Genomic DNA, 23,474 nt, shown 5'->3' on the forward strand with positions numbered 1-23,474 from the left:
AATAATTAAATCATAATTAATGTATATAGTCATATTCAGTTTTATTTTATGACTAATATAAATCGCCGTACTACAGTTTGTACTATATGACCGATAGATGCTTACTGCGCTAATAAGTTTTGATGTAAATATAAATACTGTGAAAATTAATTTCTAATGCCATGTAATAAAACACTTATTGAATGGATTGCTGGTCAATAAGTGTATAGTATTAACAGTATACGTGAAAATGCATGCTTTTGAAAGACGAAATGCACTTAGAAACGTTACCTCAGGATTAAACAAAGGTAAATATAAAAGTAAAATTGGCAACATTTAATTCAGTAGGATTCAAGTGGCACGTGCATGTATATTACTATATTCAAGAAGAATGATATTTTTAACTAAAAATAAGATAAAGAAAACCGAAATACCGGATGAATTTGCATTTTATATGGATATTCAAATAACGTATCTTAAACATTCATCATAACAAGGCTTTTTTAGTTGAAATTGAAACACTTCAGCCAAATGTTTACTTTAAAACCAAATCGAGGACTTGTCTATTTACAAGCGACTAAATATTGCACATCTGTACGACAAATGTAACAATAGTTTAACAAGAGCACCATACACGGGTGCCATCGCTCGTCTGTAAGTGCTGGTCAATATGTAAGAAGATTTGTAAGTACAAAAATGGCCATAATTCTGACAAATGTAGGTTAGAATTATGGTTCTTTGTCCACTTACTCATCTAATGATGATAAGTGTGTAAAGTTTAAAAGCTGTAGCTCTTATAGTTTTTGGTAAATCGTGGACCTTAAGCAAAAAATTTAAACAAGAAACTCAACTGTTTTATGTACAAAAAGGGCCATAATTCTGACAAAATGCATATCAGAGTTATGGTTCTTGGTCTAGATAGTACTCTAACGATGATAAACAAGTATGCAAAGTTTCAAAGCTGTAGCAGCTCTTATAAGTTTTGAGAAAAGGTGGACCTTAACAAAAATTTTAACCAACGCCGACGCTGACGATCGTGTGACGACAATACCTCGTATGTTTTTTCTAAAAAATCAGACGAGCTAAAAATGCTTATTTACATAAAAAGTTAAACCGAAACTCTTCCTGGACTACTAGATCTATTTTTAAATATGTGTGTGCGCGCGCCTACCGAAGATACGGGTATTTTAGACACAAAGGCAATTTTGAAAGAGCTGGTAAGGAGACCATCACTGACATGGATTTTTTGCTTGGTCTTTCACTGGTTTTAATATTAACTGGATTTGCACGCGGCGACTGCGACAGGAATGTTGGCCCCGCGGGTACAAATAAATGCGTTTTGCTTCAACCTTACTACAGCAGGTACCAGTGGGCAACTTGTCTTACTGACCAGTATATTAGGACTTACTCAGAGGGGAAACACGAGTGTAGATTTTCTTCGACATACTGTTGGTATCAGTGTATGATAGAAGTACATAGTATTGACGAAGGTAAACTGTTTATTTAGGATAAAAAACTTTGTTAAACAGTCCGTGAAACTACATTGACTACTGTAAATTACGGAATGTATCTCGATTCTACATTGACTGGCTGTCTTTATGTTCTGTCATATTAAAGAATAATATCATTGAAACTAGCTAAACTGGTAATTTTCCCTGCTTGCGAATGTCCAAAATCGGCAAAGAAAAAACCAACAAAGATTTTGTGCAAGAATAGGGAATAATTAATTTACTTAAGTAATGCTGTTTTCTAGACAATGATTTTAATATTATATGCTTTATTCAGGACCCGTATATGACGATTGCGCATGCGGACGAGATGCCCCACGAAATGTTACAACACAACCGACCGTTGTGACGTCAGCCATCCCGGAATGGTGTTTCAGTCCATCTGGAACAGAATGCAGCTGGTACAGGGATTGTCTCGAGGTAAACAAATATTTTATTCATGTTCAAATGTACAGCTTGGTCCATAGATAAATTACAGTCACGAGTAGTTAAGGACCTTTCTTAAGATCTAGGTCATCCTTCCTTTTCTATATCAATGCACAGGTACCCTGCGACTGGACATATAGCCGCCGTGTTTACTACCCGCCGTGATTTGACCGTTATTTCTCATACTTGGAATTCTTTACATTGATTGTTACCGAATAACCCACAGCTTTCGGTTTAAAATATTCAGACTTTGTCGATGATATATTTTTTATTTATACCACAACTTTGCAGACGACATATTGAATTACCTGTATTTTTTTGCGGTCTACAGTGAGTGTAATTAAATAAATCCGACTATCGGATGCAAATGAGCTATGTTTCTATTGTAATAGATCTATAAATAGCTAAAGCAGACGATGAGTTTTTACAAAAATATCCTACCTATATTTTTGAATGTGTACAGGTCATTTTGAAATAATCACTTTTCTCAAAGAGTCTACAAAGTTAAGTCAAATATCAGTCCACCAGTTGTATGTTTTCCGTTTCAGAATTTTTGTTTTAATTTTACAAAGGAGAAAAAGGGACATTTATGTCTTTCTCTGATGTCACTTTTCTGTCCAGTCAACCTGCATGCTTTTTCAGAAAAGTTTATTTGCTTATTCTGATATTGCAATAATGCAAATAATCATGTAGCTCAATTAGAAAGTGTATTGCCATGCTGCTATCAAATCATTAATAAAAACACAATATCACATTTCTGTTCAATTGGCACACTACAGATGGGTGTGACAGGACTAGAAAGTTTGGTATTATCTTGTTTATAATAATTTAAATTAAATTAAATTAGTGCATATTTTCTGAAACAATTAATAAATGAAATTAAGGTTTTCATTTAATATAATTTAATTCTATTAAATATTATCAAGTATAACTATATGTGGCTGCATATGTTACTTGATTGGACTATATTTAGATGACCTCAGTCTGAAAATCATTTTAGGAGGGAATTATTTGTTGCTTGGCATAATTTTAGGAAATCTGTTTTGTTTGTGTATTGTGTTAATTAAATGTAGATGGATAAGTTTGTTTCGTCATTACTGATCACTGAAGAGCAGAAACTTACCATTGAAGCTCTTTTCAATCACAACTTTTGGGATTTTGTAATAGTGCCACCAACACAAGAGGTGGGAAATGAGGTCAGTGACAATGTTCACAATGTGTCACAGGAAAGAAACTGCCAAAAGAAATGATGGATCAGCTGCTACTGGAAATTTAATATCTAATGAAGGTAGTGATTCTGATTCAACAGGTGATGGTGCATGTGAATAAATGAATAAATCTACTGCCTTTGTTCTCCATGTGTCCTGGCTGGGAAATGGACCAACGCCAAAACCTACTACCGGTAATCATGTTTCATAAAAAATCAGAAGAAACGCCTGGCGTAAAAGAAAGTATCTTAGGAAAAAGGCAAGAATGCTCGGGGAAAATCGAAGAAAGCACTGTTCAGGTACAACGAGAAATAATTGTGTATTGAATTCAGTACGGGAACGGTATCATAATCTACATTGACAACCATATACTGGACACTACTGTTAAATTAATATTCACGTACTGTATATCAATAAAAATTCAAAACTTGCATTTACTTAATTTGAGGATGTTATCATTATATAGTGTTACTAACACTGTTACCATTGCTGATTTTTTTTTTCAATGTGTATTTCTGGATAAATGCACATTTAAACATATAACCAGTTCATGTTATTCAGTTAATTGGATTTTATTTGGATAATTCTGACAATATAACACTTTTCTTGAGTAAGTCATATATCATGATTTTCATATAGCATGAAGAATATTTATATTGCATGGACTGTTATGTGACCACACTGCTTATGTTTACAAACAATGTGGTCACATGGTTATTTGTTTAAAATGTTCCTCCCCAAAATTCAAATCTGAATTGCTGTTATGAATTATTTTGAAAATATAAGAACCCTTTTCTTCATGGATTTTGGAGTTTCTCATCTAGAATATAAAAAAAGTCATTTGCTTCATGCAGGATATTTTCTAATTAAAAACAAAATTTTACATCATATATTTTGAAAATCTTTCCCTGAGCTGAAAAGTGTTAAAAAATCAAGGGTAACCACCCACCAGCTATTACCCCCCCCCCCCCCACCCCTTTTATACCCACATTTAATGGCGCGCGAGATTTTGTGATCGATTAATCTATGGCCTTGTGTTAATGATGAAATTTGCATGCACAGATGTTAAATAAATATTATTTGTGTTATAGGTAACGAGTGAAGGGGCAATTATATTTTCAAGTTAAATGTGTGGAGGAAACATAATAATACATCAATAACAGCAAATGCTTGTACAAGGGTGAAACATTTTAAGCTAGTTGTAATACATTGTTTGTAGTATTTTCCATTTTATTAGATATTGTTCAGAACCTCACTTTCCACCTCTTTGTTAGTCATAGAATCTTAAGTTGCCCCATGGTAGCGCTTGTGAATATACATTTGTTATTATGTTGTAATCAATACAGTTTTTGGAGGGGAACTGCAAAATATTGTATTTTGTATGTTGTCATTGTTATTAATGACAAGTCTCGCTTTAAATATAAGGCGTAAACTTGCACGATATTCAGACAAATCAAACAAACTTGTAAGTATTTTAGCCCTAGTGATTTCTAGGTGGATCCGTCTTATTGGTTTATAAGGACTTAGACTGAATATATTTAGTAACTACAAGTGAATGAAGTATTGCCATGCATGATGCAATATGGAAGGCACCTAATATTCAACATAATGATCTGATATCTGTCAGTGATAAACAATACATAATCATACAATATGTTATAACACAACACTTGGATTAAAATTTGCGTATACAAAAATCTACGACTGTTGATTGTTTCATAACATCTATAAATATAAAAAAAGTATTTAAATTTCAATTTTGATAACATTTCATTTTGAAGTTGGTGGGAAAATATGAGAAAAAATGTAAGAAAAAATCAAATCAAAGGGAAGTAATTCTGAAGAAAATACACCAACATTTTTTTAATTGAGTCCATATGACACATGAGCTTATATAAAAATATTTCACAGGCTGGACAGGAAAATACCAATGTTGACATTGACCTTCAGGTGTGACCTTGACCATTGCACTTGAGGTCTGGTATTGCACATGACATATTGTCTCATTATGGTGAACATATTTTGCAAGTAATTTTAAAATTCCTTAATTGATGAGAGAGTTATGGACCAGAAAGGGAAAAGAATACTATTGACCTTTGACCTCTGACAGTATCCTTGATTTTTGAGTTAGGGATAAGGGGTTGCGTAAGACAAGTTGATTCATTATGGAAAACATTTGTGCTCAACAATATTAAAATCCCTTCATGGATGACTGAGTTATTGATCATACAGGAAAAAAACATATCGACCATTGACCTCCAAGTGTGACCTTGACCTTTGAGTTACCTTATCTATGTACGTTTCTCCATGTACCTCTGCTAACAGCAGACATATTCATGGCTGAATTAGAACGAGTTTTACAGTCAAACGAGGATTTTGTTATTGACGAAGCTTTAATTTTTGAGATAACGCTGGTGGACATGCCAGTTGGAGGTGCCCAAAAAAGGTGCAAATGTATCAACAGTGATAAGTTTCTTCATTGATAGTACACGCCTAGAAAAATATATACGAGAAAACACAATAAGTTAAGTATTTGTCCTTTAAGGAAGGGCTTAAAGTATAACATGCAAAGAATAGTGGAGAGAAACGAATTGGTCCATATCTGGTGGATGGGTATAATGAGACTGATGATGGACAGAAGGTGGTGTTAAAATTTCACGGCGACTTTTGGCACGGAAACCCTACAAAGTATATACGGGACACCGTCAATCCGGTAAACCAGCTTATAATGGGGTAACTGTACGACAAAACCCTTGAGAAAAGGCAATATTTAGAAAGCCAATCTGGAAGGCTGAGTTTAAGAGACAGTGTCAAGAAAACAATGAGCTGAACATCTTCGTTAAATCCCTCGAGCTCGTGACTCCCCTAGAACCACGAGAAACGTTTTATGATAGTAGAGCTAAAGCTTATACGTTATACAAAGGAGGGTTAGAAGATGAAGACATAGGTTACTATGACGTGACTTCCCTGTACCCGTGGGTAAATAAAACTGAACAAATACCCGTTTGTCATCCAGACATCATTACCGAAGACTTCAGTAACATTGAAGATTACGAAGGTCTAATCAAATGCAAGGTCCTGCCACCACATCGGCTACTTCACCCGGTCTTGTCGAACAAGACAAACGGAAAGCTGCTGTTTCATCTTTGTAAGACATGTGCTAATACTAAACAGCAAATAAAGTGTTGCCATACAGACAAAGAACGAGCTTTTGTGTGTAAAAGATGAGGTGAAGATGACAGTACAAAAGTGGTATACTGTTTTGAGAATCTATGAGGTTTGGTATTTTAAAGAGATGTCTAGATACAACCCAGAGACCATGAGTGGCAGTCTTTTTAAGGAGTATGTCAATACCTTTCTAAGATTTAAACAGGGAGCTAGCGGTCGGCCTGAATGGGTTAGAACGGATGAGGACAAACACACATACATTGATCAGTACTTCAAAAAAAAGGAATCCGTCTCGACTACTACAAGATCAAAATGAACCCTGGATTAGGAGCTCTTGCCATACTCCTGCTCAATTTATTTTGGGGAAAGTTCGGACAACGGTCAAATATGGCGGAATGTCCAGACATCTATTTCGAAATGAAATGAGCGATAGCGTTAATGCTTACAGCAGTTAATTACGTTTCTGACGATTTCATGGAAATGCAGTCAAACCCAAAACGAATGTCTTACACCACAGCACAAGCGCGGTTAAAACTTTATTCCTACTCGGATAGTCTTGGACCACGAGCCTTATACGCAGATACGGACCCTTTAGTCTTTTCATTAAAAGTAGGAGAGCAAAAACCTTCACTTGGTGATTATCTAGGTGATTTAACAAACGAAATGCCTCAAATCCGAATTAGAACATTCATCACAGGAAGACCTAAAAACTGTGGACATGAATTAGCACATCCGGACAAAGATGGCAGTAAAATGCATTGTAAAAAAGAGGGATGATTCAGACCGGCAGAAACGTACTAAATGTTCATTACATAATGATTGTATAGTGTGCTTAAAACCTTAGTGCCACAACGCCTCAATGCCACAGTATCAGGGCTGAATGCCCACACAATTTGGAGAGATAGAAGCAATGCTCAGATAGTTTAACAGCATGTGAACAGAAGGGCTACAAACTTGTCTTTGACAAACGTGTCATTCGCGAAAATTATGTGTCTTATCCGTATGGATTTTATATTGTTTTACAGTTTATACAGTGACTGTATCTGTGTATGCAATGGATTTACTTTTATGACTGTGTTAAATATACTGTGTAATATTATTGAATCATTATTGTAGAAACAATTCATTTTTATGAAACATGTAAAATCAGTTGATCCATTCTATTTTCAAATTAAATATACAAAATGTTCACCCCTTGACGTGCATATCTTGTGTTTCAAATGTATGTAAATAAAGAAGTGAAGAAGTTTTTTTTTTCTCCTATATTTCTTACCTATGAATCAAAGATTAATATACTTAATTTTGACTGAAGATTTAGTCTAAATACAATGCCATATTTGTTATCAAATAGAAAACTAAAGTGATTTTCTATAACTATTGCCTATGTATGACAAATATTCATACATACACTCGATGTTATTATATTATATACCGTTTGTATAAACGGTAGGCTAAATTTCAAGTAATATTACTAATAATAGTCCCATTAAATTTAAATACTTCGCATTACTTGTGTCATCTACTCTCTTATGACTCATTGTCGTCCGCTAGTTAAATATCGATATACACCTGACGGATTTCAAAACTTCCCTGCACCTCAAAAATTTCCTGTTCCGGCAAGAATTACGTCATTTATATAGAAAAAGAAATATGACTTAGATCTAAATCAGGGTCCTTAACTACTGTCACGAAACGACCTAGTGCATAGGGCTTATACTTGGATTAATAGGATATAGATCTATTGGAACAGCATTTTTACCAGGTAGAATATATAGTGAGTGAGACTTAACAAAGTCGTTTCCAGTCATAGTGTTACATAGACATTTATCTGTGTAATCAGAGCTTTCTTGATCTTTTTCCAGAAACGATATCCATGTAAGGAAAAGGGGAACTCCTATGCCTTGGATTATGCAGAGAAGTTTTGCAAGCTGTATCAAGACCATTATTCAGAATTTGATGACATAGGACAGCAATGGATCGATGCTGTTAGAAAATGCCTACAAGTTAAACTTGTGCCCATCCTTAGACCATTTGTAAAGGCGACGTGCGAAGGAATCAAACACACTGCATTTGATTCTCATCCTGGTTGTTACCTCCATCCTGACGAAGGCAAACCTTCTATTTGTGATATAGGTTTCGCAAACTGGGCACGAGTATTTTGGACTGTTAAAAGCGCAGTAATTCAAGATGCAAGAGCGACGTTCAAGCAGATGTTAGATGTTGTGCAGGGGTGTGGTTCTGTATTACTGGACAATAGAATGCAGCTTATAAAACTGAATTTTAAGAAGACAAAAGATAATATACAAAGACGTTTAGATGAAATTGCAAAAAATGTTTCAGATTTGATATCAGAAAAAATGAGCTGGTTTAAAAGAGGGATTATGCATTTCGGATACCCAGCGCAAGACAGATCAAATCGTAACAAACGCGCCACTGACAACGACACTGATGTTGATAACCTATACATCAACATACTGATAGCTGCAAGCTCTGAATTTGATCTGAACGCCAAAAACATCCCCGCCGCAAATATATCAGCTGAAGCCATCGATGTTGCTAAAGCGATAGAAAACGGAGATGTGCGCGTTAAGATGGAGGACGGATTAGAATTTACAGAACTGAGTGTCTGCCTAAACTACAACTGCACCGAAACCTCTCTACAAGTTACCCCGGCTCCATCAGAGGAGATAGAAAAAGATGGTGGTATTCGTGCATCGACCGTTATTATTATTGTGGTTGCGGCGACATTTTTTCTAGTCTTGGTGGCACTGAGCGTAGTTGTGCTGCGAAAAATGCGCAAGTGTTAAGAGTGTACTGATGAGGGTTTTTTTATTGTCGAACTGAAACGAATGCCGAACGCTGTCTGCGCCAAGAAAAAAACTAATGATTTGAGAAATTTTTAGAATGCGTGTTTATATTTGTGAGTGGTGCGCATTATGTGGACTCGAAATCAATTTTTTACTAGGTTTTGGAATTATTAACACTGTGAGGACGGACTATTTCAAGTTGAGAGCGTATGTAGACTCTAAGTCGACTTTCTGCCACGTCTTTAAAGTGGAGAACGGACTATTTCAGTTTTGTTTGTGAGTTGTGTGCGTATGTGAACTCGACCTTCTGCCTCGTCCTGAAAAAGTTGTTGACACTTCGGGGATGGACTATTTCAAGTTTATATTTGTGAGTTGTGCGTGTATGTATCGGATAGTTGTCACACAGTTTTCTGGGCTATTTACCCTAAATCTAACTACAAATAATTATCATGTAGTCTGGACCGCCTTAAATGTTATGTACCTGACAAAGGACTGAATAAATAGTCCATTATAAAAAAAGATTTCTTTGTACCAGCAGCACTTCATGTTTTAGAATATTTCAACAAGAAAAACATTATGTGTTATATTGTTTGCATTACTCAAATATACAATGCATCTGGAGTGCAGATATCAAATGTAAGAATAAATTATACTGCGTTACTATAAATTGTACAACTGTATATGTAGTTTAATCTAAAAAAGCCAGAGGTTGTTCTTTTTAGCTCCACTATTCGGAGAATAGGGGTGCTATTCTACTCGTCCCGGCGTCGGTGTCGGCGTGAGCTTTCTTGGTTAAAGTGTTTCGGCAACCTTTGATTTTCTTTGTTACTATTGCTTACATCTTACTGTAACTTCACATTAACATTGTTCAGCATGCAAACAAAGTATGTGCAAGGGCTGGGGCCATTAAACCCAAGGTCAAGGTCACCAAGGTGTTATACTAAAGTTATTTTTAAAGTTAAAGTTTTTTCGGTAACCTTTGTTTTTCTGTCATATCTTTGTTACTATTGCTTATAATTTACTGTAACTTCAAACAAATATTGTCCATTATACCAGTAAAGTATGTGCAAGGTCACCAAGTTGTTATACTTCGAGTTATTTTCATGTGAAATGTTTTCGAAAGCTTCGTTTATAGACATATCAATGGCACTTTAGTAGATAATGACTTAAAGTTAAGAATATTTTTTTATAATCGTTATCTGCATGTGTAGTTATAATCCCCATAACTCTAATTGTATATTTGACAGAATTATTCCCCTTTTATACTTAAAGTTCTTTGGCAATCTTCGCTTTCTGGATATAACAATATAAGATAATGACTTGAAACTTAAATGTATCTTTTATTGTTAAATCGCCGAATAGTGGAGCGCGCTGTCTTACAGGCAGCTCTTGTTTTTGTAGGGATGCGCTGTATTCGTTTAAGACAGAGAGTATATAGTGTTAGGAAGAAATTAGGCGATGGCATGTTTGTTCAAGAGAATTTAACTCCGTTTCGTGAATACCTAAGTTATGAAACAAGGCAGCTTAAACGGGCAGGTCTTTTAACGAAGACCTGGGTAGCAGGATGCAAGGTGTTTGCGCAAGTGACAGGGGAGCCGACGGTTCGCCAAATCATGAATATGGACGACATCAGTGCTATAAGAGAAAGCAAAGCACCACCAAGTAACTGAGTTTGACAGCTGTCAAAATATGTAAACAAACTTATCGGGCATCAATTCGTGACCATTGTTGACATGTCTATTGTTCACTCAACCCTGCAATATTAAAGCTTCTATATATCGTTACTAATGTGTATAGTATAATGTGTATTGATTTTCACTTACCATTATTTTACATAAGCAGACGACTTGTTTTCATATATTGTTACTTTCTGTATACTGCTCTTATGTTTATATTGTTCTCAAGTTTCCTTATTCTGTATAGTATGTCAATTTTGTAGTTTTAATTCACTATGGCACATTTATATTTATATTAAATCCAGATTCACAAACAGAAATCCATTGTCTCTGTAGTGCACGAGGAAATAGCCACACGGGAAATAACTGATCTACCACACATGTCCTAGGTAATATGGATTATTTCTCTTGATATATCTATATTTATTTTTTAAATAGGAATTACATGTAATTCAAATTGACAATTAAAGTTTTACTTTTGTTGAAATGTTAATAATAATATGAATAATTGAATGTTTTTTCTCTTTCTTGCTAGATGATTTTTTAGCAGTTTAGGATAAACGCTTGAAAACTAAGTGTCGTTTTCAGTTTACTAAATTATATACAATGTACTTTGTTTTTGATGATATTAGATTAACAATTTGTATAGTATATTAGACTAAAATTCTGCTATATGTATAATGAATTTAGAAAAGAACATGTATATTAATTACTGATATGTTGTTATTTAATGCATGAAATCAAGTACAATTGTAGCTGTGTAAAATATTTGTGTCAATTTGTGACAATTTTTAATTATTGTGTTACTCTCTCATTGAGTCGGAAATTACTTTGTAGATACTAAACATGATCCCGTAGAGGATAGAGGAACTAATTTCATCTTTTTAGCTTTTGGCTTCATCTCAGTATGTTTCTTCTTAATGTTTCTATTATATATTTCACTCTCAGAATTTGTTTGGAAAGTTGCCCTTTGTCGTTGATGTTTCGTCTGCTCTTTGCCTTATCCGAGCCCGGCAGTATTCATTTCACGGTCCGCTGGTCGGTCACATTACATAAAACAGTTGTACTGTATCCGTTTAGGTGAATGATTTAGTGGCTTACCGATCGGCTGTTGGACTGTTTAATAACAGCCAGCCATTTCAGAAGCATGCTATTTTTAATTATAATTTCTTTACATTTTTTATAGTATGGGTGATCAAAATTACACTACACGTGTTATGTTTGTTTGTTTGTCTGTTTTGGGTTTAACGCCGTTTTTCAACAGTATTTCAGTCATGTAACGTTATTGGACAGAAGTATAGCGATGCTACAACATAGTATTCTTAACATATATTTTACATTTACTATTTTGCTATTAGTATGTAGCACTGGTGTTCAAGGGGAGATAACTAACGTTTACACTTTTGGGTTGATAGGTTCGTATAACCTGATAGTTTTAAGGTTTTTATTAATATTGTCTGGAGATGTTGAAATGAATCCGGGTCCTGAGAACGCGGCTTTGTCAGTTTTCCATCAAAATATACGTAGCATTAGAAACAAATTTGAATACATAAAAAACAATTTTCTGGAATTCGATGTATTATGTTTCACTGAAACTAAATTATCTGCTGACATTACGAGTGATATGATTACATTAGACGGATTTGAATCTATATTCAGAAAGGACAATTCCTTCCATTCAGGAGGGCTGTTAGTATATGTCTCTAACAACTTTGTATCTAAAAGGATATTTAAATTGGAAAACATTTTACCAGAATCTATTTGGATAGAAATTAAATCTGATTTCAAATCATTTTTAATTTGTAATCTGTATCGTCCACCACAGGCGTCGGTAGAGATATGGGAAAGAATTAATTTATGCACAGAGAAGGCTCTTGAACTTTCCAGTAACATAGTTTTTGTAGGTGATATCAATGAGGATCAACTAAATTCAAATAATCACAAATTCAGAGATATCCTGATGTTGAATAATATGACGAATGTTATAAACGAACCTACACGTATTAGTCCTTACTCTCGAACATTGTTAGACCCGATTGCTTTAACTAACAATATCCATAGCTTATATCCAGGGAATTTTGAAACTGACAAAACCATAAGCGCTCATTTTGCAACATTTTCGTTTGTTAAAATTTTTTCCCCATCTACAACTGAGTTTAAACGAAGAGTATGGAACTACAAACGCGCAAATTTTAATGAGCTAAACCACACAATTCGCTCGACAGACTGGTCTTTTCTACACTTAAATGATATTAATACCGCAACTTTGAATTTTACGTCTAAGTTTTTGGAATTAGCAGCATCGTGTATACCGACAAGTCTTGCGACAATAAGACCGAACGATAGTCCCTGGTACAACTCTGAAATTAGAAAACTCTCCCGACAGCGCGATAGAGCAAAACGTAAAGCAGTGAATACGGGAAACCTATCAGACTGGAACATTTACAAAAAGATAAGGAATAAAGTCAACAATATGAAAAAACATGCCAAGGAAATTTTTTAAGCAACATTGAATTTAAATTAAACGATATAAGCTCATGTAGTTATTGGCAACGTCAATATTGGAAGATGATTAAAACATTAGTTAAAGGAAACGTATCAGGGTGCGGCAAGATTCCACCTCTTTCGAAAACACATGACATTTTTGCATTTTCCGATATAGACCAAGCCAACACATTAAACGATTTTTTTTGTTTCTATTTCAGACATTGATGAATCGCAAGCTAATTTACCAGAATTTGAACAAAAAACGAACCAAACTTTAAGCACCATTACTGTTTCAGAACAAGATGTTATAGACTTTTTATCCAACCTTGTCATAAATAAGGCTACCGGACCAGACCAAATTAGCCATAGAATGCTTAAAGAAACTTCACATTCAATTTGCAAGCCTTTAAATATACTTTTCAATAGATCTTTACAACAAAATGTATATCCAAGTATATGGAAAGATGCTAATGTAATGCCTTTATTCAAAAAAGGTGACAAATCAATTTCGTCTAATTACAGACCCGTATCTCTTATAAGTTGTGTTGGAAAAGTTATGGAACGTATAATCTTCAAATATTCATATAACTTTTTACATGAAAACAACATAATATATAAAAACCAGGCAGGTTTCCTTCCGGGACACTCTACAGTTTATCAGCTCATTGACATGTATAACCAAATTTGCAAAGCATTTGATGATAGGGAAGCAACATGTATAGTTTTTTTGTGACATCAGCAAAGCATTTGATAGAGTATGGCACAAAGGTCTTATTTTCAAACTAAAACAATATGGATTTTCTGGTAATGTTTAAAATTGGTTTGCAAATTATTTAAAAAATAGGAAACAAAAAGATTTTGTCGGCTCCACATATTCTGATGAAAAGTGTATAACCGCCGGTGTGCCTCAAGGCTCAGTGCTAGGGCCCCTACTATTTTTGATATACGTAAATGATATAGCTGATTCATTGACAAGTGTCACACGTTTGTTTGCAGATGATAGTTTATTAGCTGTAAGTTCTAGAGATACAAATTATATTGAAAGTACCATCAATTGTGATTTTGAAACAATATCTATTTGGGCAAAGCAATGGTTGGTTCAGTTCAACGCTGCTAAGACTGAAGTAATGTGTTTTTCACTACCCAAAAATAATCGCCATTCTCCTGATATATATTTTCAAAGCACACAACTAAATTTTGTTCACTTACATAAGCATCTAGGTGTGACATTTAGCGATGATGGAACATGGCATAAACACATAACAGATATAGCATCGTCTGCCTCAAAAGTTCTTGGAACAATGAGAATGCTTAAGTTTAAATTAAAAAGAAGCACACTTTATCAAATTTATATATCGTATTTAAGACCGGTTATTGAATGTGCCTCCTTAGTATGGGTGGCTGTACTTTGTATGAGAAAAATATTCTTGATAGTATTCAGTATGACGCTGCGCGAATAGTAACCGGTCTAACAAGATCTGTTTCGATAGATAAACTTCTTCGCGAAATTGGATGGGTATCATTGTCGGACAGGAGAAAAATGCAGAAATTAATTTTAGTTTATAAATACAATAATGGCGAATTACCTGGTTACTTGAATGATATTTTTCCAGAAACAGTTCGTGATACTAATACATATAATTTAAGAAATAATGACAACTATGCCACAGTTGCTCGACGTCTCGAAATTTATTCAAAATCAGTAATACCATCATCTATTAAAATTTGGAACAATTTAAATATAGACACACGTAATTCTCAAACACTCGCAGCGTTCAAATACAAACTTAAGAAAATGTTCCAAACGCCAAAAGTTCCGCCTTATTTTCTATTTGGTGACAGATTTCTTCAAATACATCATGCTAGAATCAGAAACAAATGTAGCAATCTTAATGCTGATTTGCATTACAATCACCTACGGGATAATTCTACATGTAACTGCGGATTTTGGTTAGGTAACGCTGACCATTACTTTTTTAGGTGTCCTTTGTACTCTGATCAGAGGCGTATCATTTCTTTCATTTCACAAAACACCTCTTTGTGGATAATATTTCAATTCCTCATACAAGTTGCAATATAAAAATAGCTACACATTTTGTTCGAAGACAATATAAAAGGCTATTTCAACATGTTATACTGCTTTATTCAATTCGTACCATTGACGTTTCGTAAAATGATTAATATTTTTTTAGATTAAATCACTATTTCAACAATGAGTGTATTTCGTGTTTCGATGAGCGTATGGGCGGAAATATCAACGCAGGTTTAAACTCTTCCCCCCCCCCCCCCTTCATTTTCTCATCTTTGTTAAACAAATATTACTATCTTCATTGTATTTTTTCCTTTTTTCTTCTTTAAATTTTCATTTTTTGGAACATTATTATAAATAAAATGTTCTTTTATTTCATGTAAATGCGACGAAAATACAAAGAACAATAATGCTCATTTTGTTACTATCAGTATGATTCTGGAAGGCCAACCGCTTATGTGTTAAAACTTGTGGCCCAACCCTTTTGCTTTTTTATGTAATCTGTATATCCATGCATTTGTAATATTCTTACATTTAGTTTGTTTTTTTTGTATGCATGTCTTGTAAATTTGTATTGTATTTGTATGGAAACAATAAAATATGATTAAACTAAATATTTTTTTCGGTTTCCATGCGGAATGAACGACAGAATGGGATCGGAAATAGCGCGATTCATGTTTAATTTGCCGATCCTATTCTGTTGGTCATTTCGCATGAACACCGAAAACAAAGTTTCATTTTGTTTTATGCTAACTGATGAAATACTGCGTTTTATCAGTGAGATATAGTCTATAACAGACACTGCATATCACTCACTGTTTTGCCGGTATACTTGTACATTGTGTATAAATTTTAAATTATTTTCTTAAAACAGGATGAAAATTGTAGTCGCACTTTGCTCTTTATAGTATATTTCTCGATTCAAATTATTTTACTTAATGGGAATTTCATAACGTTATGCAGCAAAAAATAAAATGGAACTTTAGTATTTCTTACGTCACAACACGTCTGCCGTCGTGCTCGTTAAGGTGCATCTGTTTCTCGCGCTGAGATTAAAAACTGTTGCAAAATGCATATCTCAACGTAATTAAGCATAAAATAAAAATAAAATTTGTTTGTTTTTCATGAATATAGAATATCTCATCTCAAAACAAACAAATATCCTCTATATATTATATCTTATATTTACATTGTATTTCCTTTCCATATGTAAACAGGTTTATATAATAAATTGTACAAATTTTGTTGCATGTATCATTCAAATCAGCTTCCCGGCCATTCTGTTCATCAGACAGAACAACTGCGACGTCGTCTAAAAAACGTTCTCCCTGACTATACGCGGACGTCGTCAAAACAGCGACCCGTTATTACTAAGCAGCGTTGACGTAACGTTCGCGCCTTTCTTTTTGCTGTTCATACGAAATGAACGTTATAATTTTCAATGGACCAGAATAGGGCGAATGTAAATATTATCGGTTAAGATTGTGTTGATCGCAGTAAGTAAGTATCCGAGGACTGTTTAAAAAGTTCAGCATTTACGTCATTTTTTATTAAACAGCGCTAAAACTGAGCGAGTTTTTCTAAAATCATGAAAATAACGATATAAAAATATCGCAACATAAACCGCGATCATTATTATACCGAGGTACAGAAATGTAAAAATCAAGGACAAAAGTCCAAAAGGAAAAGCCACATTCAATTAACTTATGCGGAAATACAGCCCTCTATACTCCACATGTAAATAAGGTGGTAGATTGTGGGGTCGTGAGTTCGATCCTCGGACGGGGCGTATGTTCTCCGTGACTATTTGATAAACGACATTGTGTCTGAAATCATTAGTCCTCCACCTCTGATGCATGTGGGAAGTTAGCAGTTACTTGCGGAGAACAGGTTTGACCTGTAACAGAATCCAAGAACACTGATTAGGTTAACTGCCCGCCGTTACATGACTGAAATACTGTTGAAAAACCGCGTTAAACACCCCGCCCCCCACCCCCCTCAAAAAAAAACCCCAAAAAACAACAACAACAAAAAACAAACAAATGTTTTCAAACACGTAAATACAAATGAATGCCATCATAAAAGCAAGTAGACCTAAACCAACAAAACTAAGGAACACATCAAGGCATCAGCTTGGACCTGTCAGTTGCAAAACCACCACTGACCAGTTTAATTTTGCGCTAAAACGCCTAGATGTGTTCCTTTATATTACGGCTGTGACTAAAAACAGATCTGGTGCGCCTGTGATATATTACAGACTCCGGTATATACACACATACCGGATTCAAGCAATTTGAACAAAAATAACCTTAAATGTATATATTTTGTAACCATGGTGATACTAACCCTAAGCTTTAGTCAGTATATTACGCATATTATACACAAAATGCTTGCAGACATGCAAATAACTGCGTGGTTTTGCGGTGCGCTACACTGAATTGGTAATCATTCTCGACATGCGCAGAACGGCTGCACCAGATCTGTAAAGAGAAAAATCGGTATATTACAGGACAGTGTAAATGAAATCACTTCCCGTCAAGTGAATCAGTTCCTAAATATTAAAGGACAGTGTAAATAAAATCATTTGCAGTCAAGTGAATCACTAACACATATAAGAGTAGCCATAGGAACAGATTGTAAAACATAGATATACCCGCTGAAAGATATAAATCAAAAGCCCATTGCACCATAAACGTATGTGCTCCGTGCTACCCTAACTCACAATACCCAGCCCATTTGATTTATCTTCTTTTGTAAGATATATCCTTGTTAAGTTATGTTATCACAATTTCACAACGCCCTTTCAGAAATAAATGAACTTTTTTAGGCTACATGCAAGTTGCAATTGTATACTGAGACAAAAGCGTTTTTTTTTTGTTCGTTTGTTTTGTTTTGTATCGCTGTCAGAGTAATAAAATATCATGTGTATAATAAGTTTTTAAATTTTTATCTCCTCTAAACTAAACAATTCTATTAATTACATTTTCTATAAAGATACGTACATGTTAAAGGCACTGATCTCCAGATTTTGGCTAAAAATGATCTTTCTTTAAATTTGAAGTTTAATATTAGAGCATGAGGTTTGAAGTTTAATTTAGAGTCTTGAACTTTGTATTTTTTGTAATAATATAAATTTAAAAAATCCGCTAGTTTCACTTTTTTATCTGTATTTTATTTATTCGAAATAATATTAACAATATGTAGAGAATAGAACATAAATGAGAAAGAAGCAAAGAAAATTGGGCAACATGATATAGTAATACAGTAGAACCTCTCTAAACTGGACGGCCTTGGGACCAAGCTTTTTGTCCGATTTAGAGGGGTATCCAGTTAAGAGGGGTTTAACATTTTGTCGAAAGTGCAACTATTCAATCGGAACCATAAACTGTAATATTTCATTATAATTTTCCTTTATGGTACAACAACAAATGTATTTCTTTTTATATCACATAATTTCTAACTTAATGCATTTGTGAAAAAAGAAAATTTATAAACTATTATCTCAAAATTATTTTTGTTTGTTACACAGACATTACGGACACTCTTGCATAAAAACTACTTTTTTCACTGGATCCGCCCATGTATTAACGGGAGAAAAATCGTGTGCAAACAAGGCAATTCACGTGCTGTTAATACCCGATTTTTATTTTTGAAATGCTTTCCCAGGGACGTATATGTATTTCTACGCAGATTGACATCTGGTATCTGCGTCTTGTTTCTTTCATAAAAACCTCTTCTTGAAGCATTAAAGATGTAATCTAAACCATAGAATGTGTTATTGTATCAGTAACTAAAGCCAAATGCGCTGCCCCCACATTGTTTGTACTCGTTTCTTACCTTGTTTACTCCCCTTTAAGAACTCGGCGTCAATTCAGATTTTGTAGACAACCATGAATGTTAAAGAATCGCGTGTTTACCTGTGCGATTCTTTGTTTTTAGGAATCATATTTATGATTTTGGTAAGTATCAGTCGGTATGTTTTTATCTAATTTCTCGAAGAATTTATATAAACAGCTTGGGAGCTTGACACTACGTTCGTACTCATCCGTACTAAAACTGTGTCCGTACTCAATATAACTCGAATGTAAAGTTATTATTCTTGAAATTGTGATCGAGTCCACCAACTTGTGAAATGATATGAACAATCATTGGTAATTTTATCTTTGTAATAACGAGAGATAAAAAAATCGCTTAAAAACCTTCAGGATGTGCTTTTGATAGTGTTGTTTATTTCTGGGCCCTGGATACGGATATTTAAAACATGTTTACCGTTTCCAAGAACAACAGGAATGGTAAATAAAAAATGTACCGGAATCGTCAAGACATCACATATAAAAACAATACATAAAGTCGTCGTGTAATGTTTTCTATGCAAGACCTTCGGTCTCGGTCACAAACAATCCCGCGGGCTTCTGCAGACGTTAACACACAAAAAAACGTGTATCATCCCTACAATCATAAACGGACAGTTCAAGAACTAAATGGCTCTGGTTCATTAAAGACCAGAGACATGATCCACAGAGATTTGTGAACTTTCGGTGCATTACTAGATGCCCTTTATTTGAGACTTGGGGCATAAAAATATTTCTGTGTTTAATTATTTACGATAAACAGTGTAAACACGTACTTGTAAAAATTGCAATTGATGATTTTATACTAAACCTCTAAAATTTTTCAGGGTTTAATTACCTGCATAATTATTTTCCGTGGTATTAAAACACTTGCTTTACTTTCATTTTTCGCTTGTTTCTACTTAAGTATGTCACTTAGGCAGACAGGATCTTTGGTACTTATGCGAAATGTCTTCTACATGTGTAGAAAACCTCAACTAAGCGGATGCACAATATACACATGTGTAATAAAGATCATATGACATTTCAGATTCAATTAAAATATACGAAATTTTAAAACGATTTACATTAAGTGAGCGACATCAATTGATATGTCCGTACTCACTATTTAAGGTGTGTTCACTTTTACGCTTAAGGTTACAATAATCTAGATGCAACTGTCCATGTGAACGAACTGCAAACTGCAAAGAAAATAAATATGATATGCAGAAATGAAAGACTGTCAGTATGACAAGCTTTGTAAGCAATATATAATTTAGTAAGAGGAAAAATATTCATAGATGTATCGTTCAAACATGTTGCCGCCGGCCGTTCCTGTGAGGTGCCCAGTGTGTTCTCTGTTTGTTTTATCCTCGCTGGCAGTTTGCTCTTATTATGTCCTCATCTCGTGCCTAGTACATTCAGAACGTAAATTGTGATCACGTTCTGGCCCGACGGTTATAAAAAGCCATCACGTTTCGTCCAGTTCTCTTTCTCGTTGTTCGTGTCTTCTTTTTCCATAAAATGCTAATGCATTCAAGAATTCGACAAAAATGGCGGTGTTCCTCTAAAAAAAATGTGGAAATACTCATGATCATCCAAGCGGAGATCTCCTCCATCAGTTGGTGATAATGTCCTACGGCATATCTTCTCTCCGGCTTTAACCAGTTTCTTACCAAACACAGTCTTGGTCTTCTCCTTCGTCTTTTCTCTTGTGCTATCATCATATTGTATTCTTGTTCTACTCCCAAAAACTGCATGCAACTAACATCTAATATGTTCAGAGGTGCAATATTATCCATAGTTCCGGCTAAATTTTGTGCCCAAATATTGAACCTGTACAGCAACGGCATGCATTTATACCCTACCTTGTGTAATTGTACTGCAGACGGGATCGACGTTGTAGAAACTGCGAACAAACGTTATAAACGTACTAAAAACGAGCGGAGCATACTGAGAACCTACTGCAAACTCTTAGAACTGTTTAGAAACGTATTGCAAACTCAGTATATTATTTTGATCGTATTCAGACGGAATAACGACTCACTAAGGATGCAATGCGGTCGAGTTAAGTCTGTGTGTGTATGGGTTGAATGAGCTACACACGGATACGGTCGGTGTGCACGTGTACTTAAAATGACGCCCGGTCGGTTTACATCATGCTACGTCTCTAGTACGACCGAAGTACGGCAGTTCAGTTCTTAGTATGTCCATCTCGCTAAGTACGTTGTCAGACCGTCCAACAGCAGGACGGGATGATCGGCAGAAATTTAAAGTTGGCTCAAAGTTCTGGAGCAACATTTGGATCCAAACCCGTCTAAGCCAGTCCTTTGACAGACGGTCGTTTCTACATCTGTTCCGTTTGGATACAGTTTGAGCCCGTTCAGAATTGTATATAACATATCTCTTTATTGTAAATGGTCGATCCATTGTTTGTGCTATATAACCGGTCTACATTCAAAACGTGTACTGATTTAATATAAAACACTTATCAAATGGCTTGCCAGTCAAAAGTCAAAACTATTTACCCTTGGTCATTCGGACCTAGGGCAGTGCTTTAGTCTATTGACATGCACGCCATTAAATAAGTGTATATTGATAGCAGTAAACTGATACAAAATTATACATTACCTTCTATATCTGAATATTTTCTTGTGTCACTTATGTTTTGTTCACAGGAGATAACTCCTGAGATAATCAGAGCCAAGACTGATGAAGTCAGAATATATCATGGTATGCCGCTGTACTTGTCCAAATCACTTCGTATTTCTAAAATGTTCATATAGTAGCTTTTGGCCATTTTAAGAAAACGTAGTTGTTAGAAATAACGTACGATATGTCGATATGTTAGTAAATTTTAAACTAAGTAAAAAAACATGAAAGGAAGGAAGAAAAGAGAAGACAACTGTGGTATGTAGATTTTGTTGTTTAAAGTAAGGTAGGGAAACATTTCCAATCGTTATTGAAAATATCAAGACGATCGTTTTGGAACGCTGTATAATTTTCTAGTTTTAATCTGCTTTTCAACTTTTGTTTGAAATTAGTTATTTCTGGTACATGTACTATTTTCTTTATTTTACATTTATATATAAAGTGTTTTGAGAGCATGAGAATGTATGAGGTAACCTTGTTTTTTTAACGAAAAAATGTTAGGAATTTATTCTGTTGTACCTGAATATCGCAATCGTTCAACCATTTGAAAGTTTGGTTCCAAAATTTCTGAATCTTTGTACAGTTCCAGAACAAGTGTTCCATAATTTCAACTTCCAGCTTTTCTACTCACCCTAGCGCCGGCGTCACAGCTTATATTTATATTTAAAACTTTTTTATTTTCATTTTCTAGATCAATAACCAACCTCACTGGGTCAAATCCCATAACTCTGAAATGTATATTTGGCAGATTATGCCTCCTTTATGACTTCTGAATTCTTGTTAAAGTTTTGCGGGCAAGTCGCATCTGCAGAACAAATGCAGATATTAAACTTCACATGTGCAGATACTGGATTGAAACTATAGATGTTTTAACACTTAAGGTAACATGTTCCTGCTTCTGAAACAATATTTCGAATAGTCGAGCATTGGCTGTCTTACAAACAGCTCTTGTTTCTATGAGGACACTCCATCATTTCATTATTCATTTATCATTCTCAATCCATTCATCAGTATTTGAAAAAACATTTCAGGGATTGATATAATGTACAATACAAATGTATACTTTTTTCTCTGGCTATGTTGAATTATATGAGTCGTGCCATGAGAAAACCAACATAATGGGTTTGCGACCAGCATGGATCCAGACCAGCCGGCGCATCCGCGCAGTCTGGTCAGGATCCATGCTTATCGCTTTCAGAGCCTATTGCAATTAACGATACCGTTAGCGAACAGCATGGATCCTGACCAGACTGCACGGATGCGCAGGCTGGTTTGGATCCATGCTGGTCGCAAACCCACTATGTTGGTTTTCTCATGGCACGGCTCAATTATGGATAATTTATGTTGAAACATGTAATGTTAACGAGTATTGTATCCATACAATGAACATGTATGTATTAAAATCAATGTACTGAAAAGAATATATAACATACTTATTAAAAAATGATTATCTAGTCGGTAGCCAGACTAGGCCTTTCTAACAGTTGTTTTGCTGTTTCTGACTGGCACAATTGTCTGACATCTAGGGAAAGCTGTTCAACGTTTTGTTTTCTGATTCTCATTTGGGTAGGACGGTCTACGAACGACCGAAAGATCAGCAGTCGCCGTTTTCCCATTCTGAACAGACTTTTTATCTGTGTTTTAGAAGAGTTGCTGATTAGATATTAGATCGGATATGATAATTATCTGTATCTTTTTTATTTT

At 34.7% G+C, this 23,474-nt stretch overlaps 1 protein-coding gene across 1 annotated transcript; it reads left to right on the forward strand.

Moving 5' to 3' along the window:
- Positions 1-1,160: 1,160 nt before the first annotated feature.
- On the forward strand, positions 1,161-12,410 carry LOC123535604 (uncharacterized). Its single transcript, XM_053527580.1, has 3 exons — positions 1,161-1,469; positions 1,765-1,907; positions 8,152-12,410. The coding sequence occupies exons 1-3, from the start codon at positions 1,217-1,219 to the stop codon at positions 9,094-9,096; spliced, it is 1,341 nt and encodes a 446-aa protein (XP_053383555.1). The 5' UTR covers positions 1,161-1,216; the 3' UTR covers positions 9,097-12,410.
- The last annotated feature ends 11,064 nt before the right edge of the window (positions 12,411-23,474 follow it).

The sequence above is a fragment of the Mercenaria mercenaria genome, chromosome 17, assembly GCF_021730395.1.
Source record: "Mercenaria mercenaria strain notata chromosome 17, MADL_Memer_1, whole genome shotgun sequence".
In the NCBI taxonomy this organism is placed as follows: Eukaryota; Metazoa; Mollusca; class Bivalvia; order Venerida; family Veneridae; genus Mercenaria; species Mercenaria mercenaria.